This window comes from Coloeus monedula, assembly GCF_965178545.1.
Source record: "Coloeus monedula genome assembly, chromosome: 18".
In the NCBI taxonomy this organism is placed as follows: Eukaryota; Metazoa; Chordata; class Aves; order Passeriformes; family Corvidae; genus Coloeus; species Coloeus monedula.
The window spans coordinates 3,548,003-3,568,243 of record NC_138798.1 but is presented as its reverse complement, the minus strand read 5'-3'; the positions used below and the strand labels follow the sequence as shown (position 1 = coordinate 3,568,243).

The window sequence follows — 20,241 nt, the reverse complement described above, 5'->3', positions numbered from 1 at the left end:
CTTTGCTGTGGTCACTTACAGCAGAAACCAAGGGCCACTTCCCAGCTCTTGATCTCTTTATTTGCTTGCAAACAGAATTTCACTCTGAATGAAACTCTACCCCTTCAATTTGCATGAAAACACCCCGGGTACCAGCATGGTGCATGTCATCACCAGGTACTTACTTTGAGGATGACAGGGAAAACTCACACAAATCCATGTGTCTGAGATTGTGGCAGAACAGAAAGAGAGCCTAAACCCACGGCATCTTAAAGAACCTCAAAGCAAGTTTTACTCTAAATAAAGACTGCAGAATCTCTCATCTCAAACCTTTACTTGCACCTTCTGTGCATTCAAAAATCCTAATTTCAGGGAAGCCCTCTACACTCCCCTACCCCACACTTCTTTTAAGATACTTTCAATTTCTTATGCAAATGCTTTTTAAAATGGATACCCTGTGCTTCTGAGGAGACAGAGTTTAAGCAAACTTCAGGTGAGACTCAGCTGCCAAACTATCAGACATTCCAACCAAAACAAGAACTGTGGAAAGCACTATGAGCGTAAGTGTATTTTTTATGATAATGCTGAAACGCTGTGTCCTAAACACAGGCAAATGTCCCCTTTCCCTTGCAGAGCAGGGAGATCCCCTATTGTGTGACAATTCACACAAGTGGAGGATGAAAAGCTAAAGCTGGAACAGAGGGTCCTTGCTCTGGTCCTGGGGGGTCAGAAGCAACTCCCTGAAAGAACAGAGTGGGGTGAACAGCCTGCGGGCTCTGGGGCACAAACCTAGCGAGGTCTGTCCTCCTAAGGCTCCTCTGGGGGATGTCAGCATAAGGAAGACAGTTTTTTGTTTTCACCTTGAAGGATGGCAGCCGGATGGCCCCTCGTAACCCAATGCCCAAGCCGATTGCCTCATATCCCAGCCCTTCTCCTTTGTTCCAGTTCTCCAAAAGACAAGAGGCGATTCGATCCTTCGGCTTTGGTTTTTCCTCCAATTCTCCTCCAGACTTCACTGGAGTGAGAGACGCCTGCAACAGAGAAGGCACATTTGAGAGGGGAAGTTTCCTGGGAAGGACACAAACTCTGGAAACCATTTAGACAGTCGAGGTTTGGGAAATATCACTGCCCTGCCCGGGCATCAGTTTCTCTGAGGGCATCTGAAGGTGCCCCACACCTGAAAGGAAATAGAGCTACACATAATAATACAAATAATTGGAGTGTGCTTTAGGCAAGTCAGCCCAACAACGTGTTATTTACCTTTCTTTGCTAACCCACATAACTGAAAGCAATTCCAGACCTTCCAGTTGGGAACACCTTCCTTCTTTTGAGTGTAAGGCCAAATATAGTGCATCAAAAATCACACACATCCTTGTGTTTCCTTAGCAACCACAGCCCAAGTCCACAAAACCTGTCAGAAGGCTCCAGTCCTCGAACAGGAACATCCAAATATTTAGTTGAAACACCAAAGGGTCTACAAAATAGACACACAGCCTCAACAAATCCTTTTTCACCAGAGCTGAAGTGTGAGGGAAGAGCAGGAATTCGGACCTCTGCAGCTGTGGAGAGGTGGACAAGCTGGGAGAATGTCACGCATGATGGTATGTCGTGCTCTGCCCGAGCCAGGGGCACTGGAGGTGACACCCACTTGCATCAGCCCATGGCACAACACTCCCTCTTGCACACCCTAACAGAGCTCATGTGCTGAAGTGGGCTGTAATCACCAAAGAGGCAGCACAAGCTCAGCTTTCCCGCTAATAAGGGAACAAGACTAATGGGAATATCAAGCAGAGAATCCAAGTGGCAGCACTCCATGGCCAGGGGTGACTGCTTATCCCTGGCACTCTGCTTAATGCATCTTATTCAGGCTTTCAAACCTGACCCACCACTAGATTTGGGAACAAGGAAAAGCTTTCCCCTAGCTCAGGCAGAAAAGGTTCATGGGATGTGCTGCCTTCCCTAGCAATGTGCTCCTTTCACAGCTTTCACCCCATTTGTTTTCCACCCTGCCTGAGCCAGGACACCAGCTTTATCCTTGAGCCCTCCCATCTTTTACCTAGGCATGATGCCTCTTGGAAGTCAATCAGCTGCCAGAGTTGGAATCAATCAATCAGCTGCTTTTGATGGAATACAGCAGCCAGAATCAGTGTGACTGCAGAGCACATGGGGAACTGACCTCCAGCTGCCACCAAGGAGCTCAGTTGCCTCATCCTCACACACACACAGACACCAGCAATAGGAAGGTACAGCTTAAGCTGAATATTCATATTTTGTTTTCTGCAAAAGCAGGCAGCTTGTGACTGAGAAGGAATCCTGTCCCACCCCAATGCCAGGGGTGCTCAGCCCTAGCAGAAAGGAGGCTCTGGAATCTGTGGGGTTTTTCTGCACATAACAGTAACACATGCCCTGGGGCAGAAATGGTTCTGGCATCTCTGTTCCCGGACAGAAAGCACAGTGGTTTTCCATGCAGCAATTTCATATTTTCAATTACACTGCTCACATCCAACATAACCTGTGGCAAGGACTGTGGTACAGTCAGCTTCCCTTCCCAAAATGGTTTACAAATCCCAGGTGAGGGAAGAACACACCAAATCCAGCCATAGCTCAGGATATAAAAGAGCCTGAAGATCTGCCTTGACTTGCTTCTGCTTCTTCACAGCAGATGTCTGGTTTAAAACAATTTCTAGAGTATTTCAGTTGCTGTTTTTGCAACTATTTGCTGGATCTGTTTCCTTCATTGCCCTGGAAACTCAGGGGCCTCCTCCAAGACTGTCAGCACACGCTCGCTGGCAGGAGAAAAGCTCTGAGCATTAGTCAGGAGAAGAGGTTTCTGCTGCACGTCACGCCAGCCAGCTCTAAGCCAGAGCAAATTACAGTCATAAAACAGCTGTTAAGCAGCAGCATTACCAACCTCTCCAGAAAGCCAAGGAGCTCTCCCAGGCACCAGAATTAACACACAATTGGTTTACAAAAACAGGTGGTGAGGATACTGCTCTGAAAATTGACATCTGAAACAGAGAATCTACCTGCAGGTTGTGGTTTGTTATTTTTGCAGTAATTCACTGCAATGGTAATTTTGAGGCTTGCATTAACCTTTCCGTAGTGTTAGGTATTTTGGGTAGTGACAAATTCACCATACGTTAGATCACAGAGCTGTTTGCTGGCTGAGGTACACTTCAAATTGGGTGAGAAAAGGATCAGAGGATTCATGCAAAGCTGTTTTCTCAACTAATCCCTGGAACTCTTCATGTATTTGGCCAATGTTCGGCTCTTGAGTTAATTGCTGCTTTGTACATGTGCTGGGGAGGGGGAGAACTGGAAACACCCACAAATCTCATTGCACAAAGTGGGGAAAACAATATAGAGGCTTGGTGGTTTCAAACACTTCTCTTGCATCTGACCTTACTTTTTGGAGCTAAACATCAGCTTCCTCTTGTACATAACAACTTAGGGTTGCGGGTTTTTTAAAGTCAGTTCCAAACCCCTGCTGACCCCACATGCTGGCCACAAGCACTAAGAACAGCTCTCCCCAGGACAGAGCACGTGAAAACCCACCTTTGCCAGACGTTCCTTCTTGTCCCACCAGTCATCAAACGCCCGGAATGCCACCACTTCGACCATCTTGCGGTTCAGGTCCCTTTTCATGATGGCCTTTAGTTCCTTCACTATGACCAGGAGGACTCCATCCACAGTGGCTTTGTGGGGATCCTCCTTCTTCGGCTCATAACCCGGGGGTGGAACCGAGGGGTCAAACTTGGGCAGTGGTGGCCACTGCTGCCCGCGGGCAAGAGCGGCTCCCATCGAGAAAGGGCGGTAGGGAGGAAGATTCACAAACTGCATCCGGCCTGTTATGAAAGGAGGATACTGGTACGTGTTCTGTGCCTGCATCATGCGGCTCAGCATCTGAGTTTGCATCTGGAACGACATTGGCATGCCACCCCACTGGTTGCCCAAGACACTGATCATATCCACCTGCATGACCGGGAACATGCCAGGATGGAACGGGGGGAGCGGGGGCAGGATGTGGGGCGGAGGGACCCCGGGCGGGGCGGGCAGCGGCGGCGGGGGGACGGTGACGGCCGGGTGGGTGGGCGGCGGCGGCGGAGGCAGCGGCGGAGGCATCGGGAAGCCCGGCTGTGGAGGTGGCGGAGGAGGAAGAGGAGGGAATCCCGGTGGTGGCAGCGGGGGGATCGACGGGGCCATCACGGCCGTGTTGCTGACGGAGGAGTTCACCACAATGGTTTTGGCACATTCCGCGCTGGTGATGGGCGCAGGGTTGGTCTCGTCGTCAGAGATTTCCATGTCCTCCCCTGAGGAATGCTGACCCTGCCACAAAAGAGGGAGAAAAGGTGACGAGCACATTCTCTTTACATTAAATACCACAGCGCTGGGCTGCTTCAAACAAAAGCTAAGTTTAACACACATTTTAATTGGGAACGGAGAAAAGCGAGCGATGCTCTGAAAAGACAGGGCCCACTGAGCAGCTGGTGCCTATTGAAGCTTTTCTCTTCTGTGTCAGACCTCAGGAATCAGAGAGGTAAAAGCTTTCTAAAAGAGCATCAGCACCAACTGAACAAAACCCTCAGCTTCTATGGAGCAGGAGGAATTGCTCCCATGCTTGGTGAAATACACACAATCCAAACGTCCTTCACCGCAAGATACATTATCTCTTATTTGCATCTAGTACTCATAGGCACATTACACTGTGAGTTTTTATTCCTTAGTTTCTCCATGCACAAATAATTACCTTGGTTTTTAATTATAATCCCTGGCTCATTTGCTGTCAACTCCTAACCTCTAATTGTGGAAAGACAGTATCTCCACATGGTTGCTGCTACTGAAAGTTGTCGTGACTAGACCACAGCAATTCACATGGGGAAAAAAAGAACCCCAAATCTGGTTAAACTGCTTTCAAACATCAAAGTCATAAATGCTGCGATTCAAAGACATAGCCTATGTTGTGTTTTGGGACAAAATGAATACTTTACTAGCCACAAGAAATACAGACTTACAGAAAATGCTAAAACTGTGTCCTACCTCTGCTGCCAAAGGGATGGAAATTGGACTAAAAAAGAGGGTGCCTGCTTGCTCTCAAGTCTCAGAGCTGCCCAACTAGGTCTTGTACAAAAGAAAAGTCTCAGGAACTACCTCCATCCTCAGCAGCATGTGGTCACACCTGCACAGTGTCTGTCCTACAGGCACTTCAGTCCTGGAGGTGTCTCCAGCACCAGGAATCCATATGCATGACTCTCACATCCCTCAGGTATCAAACCCTTGATACAAAATATAGTAACCAAATACTGCTGGAAGACATATCCACACAGTGACAGTTTATCTGGGACACATGAATGGCGCTGATCTTTGACCAGAGTGATGACAGCAGACAGGACAGGGTCCCTGTAATGTCCAAACATATGTCTCACATTACCAACATCAGTAAAGAGCCTCTGCGTGTTTCCCAGCACAGCCCAGGGCACAGCAGGGATGCTCCTCCTGGCCAGAGCCCTCCTGCTGCCCTGGGAGCTTTGGCAGCCCAGCTGAGCCAGGAAGAGATCACCATCAAGTGGTCTGTCAGTGCCTCTCTGTATCACAATCCTGGCAAGAGTTTTGGAACCTGCTGGCTGCTGTCAGCCAAATTTGATGGTGGATCTCAAAGATATTTATTATTTGCTCCACATTTCGTGCCAGCAGGTGCCTCTTCTGTCTGCTCTCCTACCAGTCTTCCCAGTCTGAAAGGAAAGAGCAATATCAGACACTGGAGAACCTGGAAGTTCTGGGAAGAGCTGCTGAGGAGCAGACTTTGTTGGCAGTTTTCACATTGAAGCTGCTGTGATTTGGTTCTTAACCTGTGAATTTTTTACTGGGGTATGCAAACAAAAGCAGGAGCAGCTGAATTGACTCTGCTACAAACTGTCGCTGTGTGAAACTGAGCAGCCACAACTATCCAAATCACTCCAAATGTTTCCCGTTTTATCAAAGGTCATCTCTGCTACAGCAGCTACCACCAGAGAGCAGGCTGAGCACGACGCTTGCAACAGCAGCTGTGCAAATCCTCCAGTCCTGGCACCTCCCCTCACCCTGGCTTCCCCGCATTCCTCTGCTGCGGCACAAACTCACTGCCTCCCACAGCACCTGGGTCACCCACAAAAAAACACTCGTAGTTTTAGAGCCCAAAATGCCCAACAAGGAGACACCATTCACCTGGCAAACCCTGAGCAAGAGCTATTGATCCTTGGTAATAGTGATGGAGAGGGGACTCCCCTGTAGTCACAGAGTCACTTCAGCGCATCTGTGCGTGCAGGGAGGACTCTGAGGGCTGTTTCGTAAACCCTAAAATGAACAGCTAAAAAAGAAGTAGAGGTGATAACCCATTGCACTCAAGTCTTTCCAAAGCCCAGTTGTATCATGCCCTTGAGCTGCCCACATCTGGCTCACACTTCTCAGTGGGTCTCACACCCTGCATCCTCTCCCCAGCTGCTCTATTGCAGTCACGTCCCACACCGAGGATGCTGGGGAATGAAAGGACATTCTGCAGTTTCAACTACTGCAGCTCCAGTGAAAGGAGCAGAGGAAGAGCAAAAAGGATGACTGTGGCAGGTGTAAACAAGATTCCTGTGAAACAGACCCCAGTTTTCAGTAAGTGAACACAAAAGGCCCTGTTAAAAGCACTGTATCCAATTGCAAACGCCGGGTGATGCTAAAGGTTGGTGCTGGATAGAAAACCAGGAGCGTTCAGGCTACCAAAGACAGACTAAATCAGCTTTGAGTTCACATTCATCTCATCTGATGGGATATGGAGAAAAGACACCTCAGGAAGCCTCAGGGAAGCACTAGAACCAAGCAGTGTCAAGCCACAAATTCTTCCCAGTCCCTCCTGCAGGACCCTGCACCCTCCCAGAGCCCTCCCAACCTCCCATCCTGGAGCACCAGCAGCCTCAAGCCTGTCCCAGCCAGTCCTGCCTCAGGAGACTCGTGTGCTCTTGCCCATCACTCAGAGCCCACTGCCATCCACAGCAGCCTCTAATCAGCCTCAGTACCAATGTGTCCTGCCTGATAAATTTGGCTGGTTTTCCCTTTTGAAGGAAACATCACATAGAAAAGCCAGTCCTGAAATTGCAGAAAGGTGGCAGGACTAGCAGGATTCCATGCTTTAGGGCACAGAGCTTCCTTCATCCATACATGCATTAATTTTTATTTAAGCTGAAATGAGAATTGCTAAAGCAATAACCAGCATGTTTGAAAGACTGAAAGATTTTTCTCTTTTTTTTCACTTCTGGTGCTCAGATGGATCTACAGGAAGCAACAACAGATTCCCTGCTTCCTACAATGCTGGGCTGACAACTCACCTCCACTTGCACAGTGCACAGAGTCTGTGCTCCAGTTTTATCCCAAGCAAGATGGACACAGAGAGAGAACGAGATTAAATGGCAGGGAGAAAAGGATCAGAAAAGGCACAGGGGGTAGGGGGAAAGAATCACAAGGTTAGGAAAGAGGTCAAACCAAAAGAAGATCATCTACAAGGAAGTCTTTAAAGAAAGTTAAGCGTAACAAATATTTAAAGCGGATGACTTTCCTGTAACTGCTCATATCTAAGGGGGAAAAATGTAGGCACCAAGTGAAAGAGATCAAGGTACAGATAGAAAAACCAAGGAGAGACATAGAAAGATCTTGTGTTATTTGAATTTCTTTTCATTCACCTGTCTGAACCAGGATTTACTATGGTTGCTACCAAATACCTCTCAGGGTAGAGCTGAAAAGCACCTGTGCTGTACTCTCAAAGAAACTGCCTTCTAGCTGGCCTCCCTCTTTGCTCTCACAAGCAGAAAAAAGTGAGCTGATGGATGACACACATACTGCTATGAGAATGTCACGGCCATCACTGTCAAAAAAACCTGTGTCAATCAGTCCTGGTGTTCACCTGCCTGTTTCTGAGGTCATCTGGTACAATGCCACCAGAAAACCTCCCTTCAGCCCACTGAGAGAAAAGCCATTTCCAGCTAAATTAATTTGTGCTGCCATCTTTACTTTGGATTAATTAAATTAAGAGTTAGCAAAACAGGTATTTAATTATACGCATGACACATTTTTCCAAAGGTTCTTTAATGATGCAAATTTGTTGGGAGAGATTCATGTCAGCGTAACTGGTTATAAATGGCCTCATTCACTGTTCACCCAAAATGTTAATTGCCACCTTTAACACCAGCACAGTGTGCAGAGACTCTTAAGTTAAATGAGGGAACATCCTGGGATGCCACTCCTACATCAGCTGGAATAGTGACAGGATAGGGCCACTGGCTGCAGGGTATCGATCCCACCTCAGAGCCATACCCAGCATTTTGCTAGCAAATGTTAGTACCTCCAAAGAAACTAAATCCCAATATTTGCATGCAGAACTGGCAGCTTCCAGATGTGAGGAGGCTGTTCCATCCCCTGACCCAGAGAAGCACTGACACTGTGGCAGCGGATGGGACCCTTCACTGTACACATTGTTCAGTACCTTTCTTACAGGCAGAGAAACTTCACATCCTTCCATTTCCTTCTAAAAGGCCATCTGAGAAAGAATCTACTCAGAATTTCAGAACACATTGTGAATACCATCAGCTTACAGCTCATTTTGCTTAAACATTCTGCTGGGTACTAAGTTACTTATATTTGAGGCAGGGAATTGTACCACTGAACATAGCAACTACTCTGGCATTACCTGGCTGAGCTCTGGTGCATCAAAATAATGAAATGCAGGATCGATGGCATTCAGCACAGTACAAGGGCACCAGCCTTCATGTTTTTCAATAAAGTTAGAACTAAAATCAGAAGGGACTCTTGGACAAAAAAGTTTTCCTACCCTGGTTAAACAGTCATCACTTGGTTTTGGATTAAGTCCAACCAAACGTTGAAAAAACTTCACAAGTGCTCATCTCACACTTTATCCTTACAAAAAAAGCAGGGAAAGAAAAGCCTTCAGAGGTGAGGAGGAGAGGACAACTGACTGAAGAGGGTCATACACCATGTTGCTGACAGTCAAGAACAGATTCCAGGTCTCTCTGACCTCCTATACCCCAACTCCAGTTGCCTCCCCACACTGGGCTCACACCAGGCTCCTCACTGCCTGTGCTCTGTGTTTGACAAGGGAAACAGCCCTAGTGCCGTGATCCCTGGGTGAAACCAGCTCAAGTTCTCTATCACACAATTCTCTCCCCAGACTCCTTCAGCAGAGCACGTTAAAGAGAATGAGACATTTCAAACCTGCCACATTTCTTATGCTACCATCCAGAACAAAAATGAAGCCTGAGGCCACCAACCAGCCACCTGCAACTCTTCCTCCAAGACAACTTCACTGAAAAACTCCTTTCAAGTTCAGCCCAGAGAATCCCACCATTCACTCTGCTAACAGAGTAAATATCAAATACCTCTTGCAGCCCAAAATCTGCAAGCCCAGCGAGGGCTTCAGAGAGTATTGCTTTGTTCATCTTTAATCTGCTTTTAGCTTGCAGGTTCCACGTTCCTGGCAAAGCACATGAGGAGGAGCCATGGCTCTGAACTGCCCTCTTGTCTTGCTGGGAGGGCACAATGACATGGCAGAGGGACTGTGCTGAGCATTCACACCTCGCCGTGTCAGGCGTGAACAAGGCAGACTCGGCACCTTATTTACAATGCACACCAGTATTTTTACTTTGCTAACCATAATTATAGCCCTGCCTCGGGAAGAACACGCACAAGGGTGGTGCTTCACTGGTGTTGCAGACGTGGAGTACAAGAGGGCAGAGCCACTCCAGGTGGTTTGCCAGCAGTCCAGCAGCAAAAACACGGAGCAAATACTGCCTACACTTTCCTGGGTGAGCTTTTCCAACTTGGTCAGGTCACTGTGCTGTCCCCAGCGCCCGTGGTGGCTCATGGTGGCCAACCCACCACCACCACAGCCTGGATTGATACTGGAATTAGGTTGCTGCCTCCTCCCCGTGGGTTAGTCAGGTCTTTCAACCTCCTCTGGGCAGCTGAGAGAGCTCCCGTCCTCCTGCTGCAGTCAGAGCCCGCGAGGGCAACCACATCAGCTTTTAATTGGGACAACTTTCTGGTGTTTGCGCTGTAATAAAATGCTCAGCTCAGTAATTGGCAAATGGAAAGATTTACATATTACAAATCAGTGATTATAAAATATCTCCAGCAACATGTGATTCTACCTCTAGAAAAGAAGACTGCAAGGTTTTTATATAGTTATATATTTATACAGCACTTCATAAATGAACTCACAAGCAAAGGCTGCAAACACACAGATCAGAGCAATGGACTCAGTGTTGTATCCCACAAAAAGGGACACCAAAAAGGCCCTAATGGAACTGGGATTTCTCACAGAAGGAGGGACATTCCTTGGCTGTTTTGGTTTCTCTATTACGAATTGCCAAAGTACCTCTCACTACCTGAAAAAGAGAATTCAAGCTCTCTATGATGACAATATCCCACCTGACACACACTCTGTGTTGGCTCAGGTTGTGTTTTGGTCTGGTGCTTACTTGCAGCACTTCTTTGGCACACACAGTGCTCCCCACACCTACAGGGCTGCCCAACGAGTAAAACAAGTGACAATAATATCCAAGTGCTCATTGTAAACAAACAGCACTGCAAACACCAGCCCAATTTACGCCACTTACTTTCCTTCCTAAAGCCAAGAGGGAACTTTGAGTTGATATCTCAAACCACAGAAGGACAGAGGGAGAATTCCCTAGAAGACCCTGCTGGTCCCAGAAGAGGGGGAGAGGGGTGAGGAAATGCCACGTGCTTGTTTGTGGCTCACAATGTGCTCCATCAGGTGCTGGTCCCTAATTAGACCATCCTGCACATGGGGAGATGCCACAAGTACAGATTTGGAAGGATGCAGGGAAGCAGCTCAACTGGGCTGCAAGTGTAGGGCAGGAAGGGCTCTTGAGAGAGGGAGGTACATGGGGCTAATGTTTACAAAGGGAAAAGGTCTCCTCAGTCACTTCCAGTATTTCCTGACACCAGGAACAGAAGTAAATTGACTTATGTTTTAAGGACAGCAGGAGAGCTGGACAGCTGCCCAACAGTCCATGCCATCATCAGAAAATCTAGTGAATCAAGATGACAAAACAAGCTAAAATGACTCCTGTAGGATGGACAGCAGTGGCAAAGAGCATCCCAGCCTTGTGCAAATCCACACCACACTTCCTACAGGCCCTCACATGCACTGAGCAGCTGAAATGGGTCTTGACACTTCAAGGCCCCGTTTCAGACTCCAGAGGGGATTATCTTGTCTCCCTGCAAGACAGTGGAATAACATCAACATCTCCAAGGAAAGGAACTGAGCAGTAGCTTAAATCAGTATTTCCCAAACCAAAGCCCCTGATGTGACACAGGGCATGAAATGGTCTACACAAAAACCACACAAAAAATAGGAGAAAACTAATTCAATGATTGAACAGGAGGGGTTCAGGCTGTTTTTACTTGACTGTACATCGGCACTTCAGTGGCTGTAGGAAATGATGCATGGATTCTTCCTTCCAGAAATCGAAATGGATTCTGGAGTAAGAAACACCCACTCAGGCAGCCTCCAGGCATTTCCACGAGACTAAAAACTTCTTTCATTCAGCAAGTGATGCAGGGAAGGACAGACAATTCTAGGTGAAGCAAGAGGACAGAGAAGGGAAGCCCATGTGGTGCAGTCTGAGGTAAATAGATCTTTACTGATCCAGAAAAAAGACAACTTGAGGAATGTGATCCCAAGGGGAGAACACTTAATCATCATTCAGTACTTTCAAAAATCCATTCTCTTGGCAAGACAGCACAACAGCCCAGTTTTCAATGTGGATTTCAAGAGCCCACTGCAAGAGCTTCCGAGGACAGAAATTCTCAGAGCGAGGAATTAAACCAGTGGGAAAACAACTACCAGATCTGCCTCAGCAGAAATCCTGAAGAGATGAACTGGCAAAGAGAGCTAGGTTGAGGGGGTTGCTCTGTATGTTAGTAAGTGCATCACCTTCCACAAAGGGGATGGCTAAATTCAGGTCTTTCTCCCTTCCAAAAGGAGGAGGCTCTGAATTGCAAATCTCATGGCATATGATGTGGTTACACTGCTCCTGTCAGCAAGATCATCGAAGAAGGGATATTTGGAGAAGGCAGACACTGTCTCTGGGCTTCCCAAGCACAAGAGACTCTCCAGTGTCTGCAAGGAGAGGCCAACATAGCATCCTTGGGGTCCACACTCAGCAATGCCGAGACTGGAAACTTCCAGACTCCCCGACCGCGCAGATCTGAGCAGAGACCGCCATGAACATCCAACTGGGTAGGTCACAAAATACAGTGAGAGTATGAGATGGGGAGTCCCTGGCTCCCAGCCCAAGCTCAGGGAAGCCTGGGCGGCCTGTGCGTGCCCCCATGTGAGGCTGGCCTGGACAGTCGCCCCTCCTGCATTATGTGGACAAATCCGAACTGGCAGGGCGAATGTGTGCCAATTCAGGGGCAGCGTCATGTGGCCACAGTGTTTTTCATCACATATGAAACACCCTAAAATTGGATTTACCATCTCATGGAACCATGGCCTTTTCCCTCAAGTCTTAAGTAGATCTTATTAAGGGAAAAAAAAGGGTTTCTTTATGCGGGGAGGAGGAGGTAGGGAAAAGGAAGGAGGAAAAGAGAGGGGTGTTAACATTGGGAAGGCATGTAACAAGGCAGGCTCTTTCCACAGCAATGGTTGTTCTGGTTTCCCTATTTTAGACGGGGGGAAGGGACAACTGAAGAGCTATTTGCAATCTAACTTCAAAGGCTTTAGTCGGCTGGGAAGCTAAGTCATGCATAAAAGGATGGTAGAGTGGCAAGAAAATACCCCCTACAGATAAATTAGTCAGGGAATGTTCTCTGCTTCTCCCAAAGACTTTCATACAGCCAGACGGACTTTACCCAGTCAGGTAAAGCCCTTTTCAGACACCAGGTTCAGTGATGCAGAGTTCTGGGAACTAACCAGCCAAATCCAACAGGGGAACTGAACAATCTCTCTGAAAAACAGAAAGGCAGTGGCATGCATGCAATGGCCTCCTCTGTCATTTTCTGCCACCTCAGCTATTATTTTATTCTAAGGTCTGTCCACACAAAAAAAATGCAGAGCTCGAGGCAGCATCTGCTTCTCTAAAGATGCAAAGAAAAGCAATGAATTCAGAAGAAATCCCACTGTACACAGAGAACTAATTTCCCAAATAATTCTGTAATGCTGTCTTGCTCTTCACGCTGGTGTGCAGAAATGTACCCACATTTCTAAAGAAGGTACTTTGCAATCGAAGATAAAGGGAACTGGCAACATTAGATCAGAGTCCACCTATAAGTAAAAAAAACCACCACCCTGCAATAACTGCATGTGCAGAGTACACAGATCCCTCACAGTTCAGTGCCAGGCAGGAGCTCACATGCCAGCCCCTGACCTCACCCTCATACTTAAACCTTGGGTCAAATGGAGCCATGAATTCAGATCTTGCTACCAAGAGGGTGATAAGAAAGGAGATAACCATGGAAAACAGTCTAGCTTCCCAGCTGATAGCAGCCTGTTGAAGAATAGGTTGTACACATGCTGTATTTAAACAGTTCTAATCAGCACAACTAGGCCAGTTTGATACTCCTCCCCTTTTACATAGTACTACTGTACCCTTGAGTATCTGAAATCACGTGGCTATCACAGTTATGGCAGCATTTTCAGTGTCCTGTTCAGGCTCAGGAGACACAAACCCTCCCCGACTGTGGCCAGGCTGTGAGTCCCTCGCAGCAGTGGCCACAAATGATGAGTGGCACCCTAATGAGTTTAGCAGGTCCTCATTTTCTGAGCATTACAACACAAACCTAACAAGTCCTTCCCAGCAAAGCTGTAGATGCATTAAAACCCAGCTAGGCCATGGGAGATGCTTCACTCTGAGGAGCCTATTCCCAGCAGCTGAGTAGATGTTCTTCCTCAAAAGTAAGGGTGAGGCCAGCAAGAAACAGTTCCCCTTTGGTAACATTTCTCTTCTCTCTTGAGGCATCTTGAATTTTTCACTGCTTTATTTCCTGCTTAGATTTTCCTTCTCTTGCTGTGCTCAGATTTAACTAAGTGCACGCAGTTAGAGAGGACAGCATCAGGCACAACAACTGAGGAATGTAACATATTAATTAAAACAATATAAATCTTTTTTCTAATACAAAGAGCAAGAAATATCTCCAAACTGTCCTTTTTCAAAACCTGCCTAATGAGGGAAATGCAACTTTTCCCCCCCTACCACTCCCTTTGGGAGATAGAAACATAACCCCTGTGGCTGTCAACTGCTGACTGATCCCTTAACAAAAATAATCCCTGCACAGGACATAACATTTCTCATGGCCTTCAAGAAGATACCAAACTTTTACTATCAAACTATCCCCACTATATGCAAAATAAATTGTATAACCGCAAGTGTTCTAAAGCACCAGAGTGGAAATACCCCCCAGCTGGGCTGCATTCCCACTGCCATTTGTGCAGGCATAAAATATGCAAAGAAGAGAGGAGAGGTAAAGTGTGCTGATTTCCCCACCTGTCCCCTAATTAAACAAACACACGGAAACACTTTTCACCTAGAACAAAATTCAGCTGTGCATCTCATTGTCACAGGATACTGCACAGGCTCAGGGGTGCAGATGGGTTGAAAAATGGATTAGATGTTTGTGGTAGACAGGTCCAGCAGCAGCTACTGAGCTGAGCATCGCTAATCTGCTGGTCGGGAGGGACCCCAGGGGAGCTGCTGAGGGCCTGCTGCATGGCAGCCACTGCAGACCCAAAGGAAATAACTCCCAACAAAACAGCCAAGAAAAGGTAAAGATGTGCCTTTTCCTTGCTTACTCATGAGTTAGTCTGAAATCTCTCCTGCTCTCTCTTGCAGCAGAGCTGTAATCAAGCTCTCCCACGGGTGACTGCTCAAGTGTAAGGGCAGCGTGTCCACGGCAGAGCCTTTCAGCAGCAGCCAGCACCAGGTGGTCCATGTTCTGCTCCTCAGACCCACCACTCCGACCCTCAGGCTCTTTTAGGCCTCCCCATGTTGGTGACTCTTACTTTACTCACTTCTTTACTACCTGCTTTAAAGAGCTTTGCAAAAATGCTCGAGGATGAGTGAAGCCCTGCAGAAGCTCACAGCAGTACAGCATCACCACAGCTCATCCCTGAGCAGACACAGCTAAACCCCTCTCCATCACACAGCTCTTTATTTGTATTTTTAAAGCAGCATTCCTATTAGACTGGTTCATTAGTTTGAAGTCTTAAAAAGGCAGGTTACTTACTTAAGGAGTTATGTGAAACAGTTGTGAGAAAGGCACAAAACCAGGTGAACACTGCTCTGTGCTCATGCATTCCATGCCCTGTTCACTGATCCAGGTGCCCAGCTGGAAGGCAAGGGCATCTTTTTATTTTTTAAGCAGTTCTGCAGGAACAGCTGCCATGGTGGTTTGCAGCTCATCATTTATTACTTAGCACCATTTGGCCTCAGCACCTTTTGAAGCACCAGAGCTGCACAGTGGTCCTTATATCACAGACCACCATCAATACATCTCACTGGACATGATACTAAGGTTGTGCTTCACTAGAACAATTACACTGTGCAGTGTTCTTGATACCAGAGCTCAGTTAAAACAGTAAAAATACTGCATGAACTGCCACTTCTCTGACTGCAGCATGTGTGCCCCAGCAATGACCCAAGACAAAGCCATGCAACAAGACTTCCTCAAGCTGAAGCCTGAGCATCCAACCCAGCAGGCTTCACAGCTCCCTTGCAGCCAGGCCAGGTGCCCCCAGCATGATGCCAGCTCCCAGGGAATTTAAAAGCAACCCCAGCATCAGGACAACACCCTCCCATCAGGGCTCTGCTAGGGCCAGGCTGCCCCTTGCCACCAAACCCTCACCACCTGTGTGCCTCTCACTGACCTGGAACACACCTCAGCTTTGCAAACCCATCTGCTGTTACCACTTTTCTGAGGTAATTTGGGAGATACCTGACACTATATTAACAAGCAAATAAATTTGTTGAGATTCCCTTGTCAAAATTCATCCTTTCACACACGTCTCCATGGCATACATTCCACTGGTAGATTGCCCTTTACGTCTTACTGCAATTTGAATAATTTCATGCAGTATGAAGGATTTTCATATTTTCCAAGTATTTCTTTCTCCTGACAATAGCAAAATCCTTGCAGCACCATGATAAGAGTTGCTCACATTTATCTGCATCCTTCAAAGACAATATTTCAATTATCTGCACTGGAAACTCTGAGCCACATCTGCCGACCAAAATGCCACGTTTGGCAACTGCTTAGCAACAAGGACTGGATTGGGAAACAGCCCCCAGAGCCACGTGCCAACATCACACCAGCTCCTGCTTCCACCAAACAACACTGCCATCACCTCAAATAGGTATATTTTGCTCTGCCTGGGATACACAAGACACCAGAAATAACAAGCTCCCTTGGGAAAAGGGAAACCTGGAAAAAAGCCACCTACTTCAGCAATCCCTCCCCAGGCTCCACTGGGAATGTCTTCCTGGTGTGTGCAACACATGTTGATGCTGCACCACGGGAGGAGGACACGCCACTTGGACACAAGCACAAAACTGTATCTGCTCACCGCCAAACACAGTTCTTTTGGAAAAAATCTGGATGTAAGAGAGCAACTCCAACTTCACACCACCCACAAAAGCAGCAGACATCAGATTCCTTGATCAGGACAGCAAAAGGCCCAGGAAAAACAAACACCATCTGTCCTTGATGTCACCCAACCTGCACCATCAGCCCTCTTCTTCCTAAGGCTCCGTGCCACCACACCCAGTGGCACAGGGACTCTGGGCAGTGGTGAGCCTGAGGACATCCCACCTTGAATGCTTGAAGTTGCAGGCAAGGAGGAAAGACAGGAAAGACTGGACCCTAGCGAGACCATCTTTGTTTCCCCTCTTCTTCCCCTCCTCACCATTCTCAGAGCCTTTTCCTAACTATCTCCCTGACTTACTGCCTGATACAGAGAGAGAGATTGAGCAAAACACAGGTGAGCTGGTCAAAGGTGTGTGATAATTGCACTTAGCACACTGCTATCAACTCCACATAAATACACAGTCCAAACACAGCGTTCAGAGCAGTCAGCAATTCCAAACACCAACAGGAAGTGCCAGAGTTGAGGCAAAACTGGAAGTTGAGCTCCAGCTGCCTGACCCCTTTGCAGGCAAACCTCCCAAGCACAGGCACTGCTGCCAGCTCCGCGCCTGGGCGGTTTTGGTTCCGGCGCAGGCTGTGCCGCGCAGGCTCGCGGTGCCCTCCGTGCACAGAGCCATTGCTGGAGCCCAAGCCACCAACAACTTCCTCTACTCAAACTGCTTCTAGAGCAACACTCTTGCAGCAGCCAGAGGAGCAAACCTATTCCACCTATTCCAGCCTGGAGAGAAATGAGAAAGTCCAATTTGCTGCCTTGCTATTTCCACCTCATGAGTCCTGTCTGCACTGCTGGAGATGTGTGAATGCGGACACTGACTTTATTTCAGCACTATGCAAAAAAACCTCCACATTTTAAACTTCTTTTTTTTTTCCTTTACCATTTTCTTTCTTCTTTGTTTTTTAAAATATTTTGCTTTTAGGAACACAAAATTTGAGCAATCTTTTTGTCATGATGAATGAGCATTTCCAAAAGCAAGCACTGCACTTTCATAATAAATCCTGAGACAGCAGTAACATGTCTGGGTCAAAGGAGCCCTTGTGGGCAGGTACATGATACACAGAGTTAACAATCTCACAAGTTTCATTTTGAGTTCTGCCCTGTCTTCACTAGGTACAAACAAGTACCCCAAACTGAAAATTAAAATTAACAGAAGGGGGGTGGCAAAGTCACGAGCCTCAAAATTAATGCAACATGGAAAAAACATTCAACTGATGAACTGTATCTATTTAGAGGACTCCAGGAAAGGCACCAGCCAGCAGAAATTTGAATAAGAGCTCGTCTGCTCAGTGCTCTGTGTCAGACACAGACACATATAGAACACAGCCGCTGCTCCGGCATCTTCATAACCAGACCCAGAAATTAGTGCTGTTCTGGCGGCTGCCAGCACAATATGTTAACAGCAATTATTTTCTCAATATTTCTACTGATTACCTAACACACTGGCACGTTTTCTCAGTGTCACTGCATGTTGCAACACACGCCGCCATCCAGTAACTTGTCTGCATTCCCTTGGTCACTTTTCACAGCCATCAGATGCGAAACGCAACTGGAATGATAATGGGTTGGAGAAACTGTGAGGAAAATGTGTCACTTCAATGTGAGGCTTCACAGCCTGCATTTATGACATCTGAACATTCAATATCGTCACTGCTAAATCCTCAGTGTTGTAAAGAATAGGAAGAACTCTGCAAGCAGCAAAAGGAAGATGCCAAAGGCTGTCTAACTGTGGATGGTCTGCAGAGCTCAGATTTGCAGATGTTATTCCACCATAAGTTATGTGCTACGGTTAAACACTGTAATTTGGATCTAACTTCACAGTGTGGGAGCATCTGCAGATTACACAAACACAAAATAAGCAATGCTCTACCTATTAACAAGCAGTTCAAGTATACACAGCCAGTCCACCAGGAACTGAAAATTTACAGAAAGTCACTGGTGGAGAAACAGAACAAACTGAGCTAGTGGTGAGAGTATTGTCAGCAACAGTGATTTATAAAAAGGAATGGCAATGTCAATTCTATCAGGTATGCAAAATGCAAAAGCCTCAAAGCCTTGGCCTGGTGTGAGAGCAAAAGAACCACTCAGCCTCCCAACCACAGCCTGCTTTCTATTTTTCAGTTACACTCCAGAGCATTTCACCATTTCCAGCTCTGTTATCAACCAGAGACACGTTCTCTCACTCTACTGGAGTTGTTTGTATCCAAAAAAATCAAACCACAAACAGTCAAATATTTTTCCATTCAGGTTTCCTTCCCCCCACAAGCATACACGTATGAGGGGTGTATCATCAGGAACGCCAGGTGAATCCTATGCAATCCTGCTCTAAAAATGTGACTGTAAAAACCAACACTGGGCTTGTTACCTCTTGCTGCTTCCTCTATTGAACATTTGTCTGGTCAAGCCCTCTGCTCTGCTAACCACTCTGCAAGCACTCCAAGAATCAAATGAGAGCCAAATACAAAAAGTGAAATACAACTTAGCAAAAACGAACAGACTCCTCTGCTTCATATAAATTTTTGTAGGAGCAGCAGGTTGTCATGTGGTAAATGAATCAGTGTACAAGGAAGCAGTCCCTGCCTGTGGTCTTCCAGCATCAGTTCAGAAAAAAAAGGTAAGATAACAACCTGCACCTCCACTGCTCTGGGAGCCTGGACATCCTTGCCTTGGTCAGGTTATTTAGGAACTGACCCTCAGCATCCCCAGGAGGATGCAGGGCTGCAGTCCTGCCCCAGCCTGCTCCCTCCTCAGGACTCAGAGGCTGAACAGATCCCTGAGCTCTCAAAGGGCCCAGTGCAGAGTCACATTTAAATCACCTTTTGAGGGATTTGTGTGCTGCCTTTCTTTTCTGAACAAGCTTAAAGTCCACAAGATCCCCTGAAGTCCCTGTGGCTTCTCACTGCTGCTGTACATGGGTCAGGGAGGGCAGAACCGAACCCACAGCTTAAGCAGTTCACTCTCATTTTAATTTCACAGGTTTAGCATGGCTGGTGTAATTCACATGTAAAACCACAGCAGCCATCCAAATCTCTGCTGCCTGGGCATTGGCTGGCTGCATTTCTGGAAATTCATGGTCATAATATGATACCTATTTTTTGAGTTTCCATTAGGAACCGGTTCTGTCAGGCATGATCGCATTTGCAAGAGCTCAGGAGGCAGGAAAATTTGAAAAAGTGTTTATGAGACTGGGCATAAATCACAGCTCTTAGGTTTTTCTCTCTTCTTCAATTAAAAGACTACATTCAGAGCAACCATTTCCCCCATTTACTCTCCCCATCTCCCTCCAGAAATGATGAATCCCACTCCAGCTGTAAACTGGATCCCAGGTGTATCTATATATTATATATACATAACAGCTACTTATGGGCACAAGGACTCAGGCACAGTTACTGTGGAAACAAAGGTATCAAATTTCCTGGCTCTTAAGGATCTACCTTCTCAACCTTACGTGCATTTACCTTGAATAAATCACTTCTGAGCTCTTCAGCCCAGAAACATCCCTCAGTAGAGTGAGATTGGGTTCATCTTTAGGAGGCTCCATGTAACTCATCACCAATGTCCCAGGGGCCACC

At 46.9% G+C, this 20,241-nt stretch overlaps 1 protein-coding gene across 1 annotated transcript in view; it reads right to left on the bottom strand.

Moving 5' to 3' along the window:
* SETD1B (SET domain containing 1B, histone lysine methyltransferase) overlaps window positions 1-20,241 on the bottom strand; it is a 47,560-nt gene that overhangs the window by 14,039 nt on the left and 13,280 nt on the right. The window contains exons 7-8 of the mRNA XM_082293251.1: window positions 3,535-4,305; window positions 840-1,010 (exon numbers count right to left, since the gene is read on the bottom strand). Coding sequence (XP_082149377.1) covers window positions 840-1,010; window positions 3,535-4,305 — 942 coding nt within the window. The remainder of the gene's footprint in view (window positions 1-839; window positions 1,011-3,534; window positions 4,306-20,241) is intronic.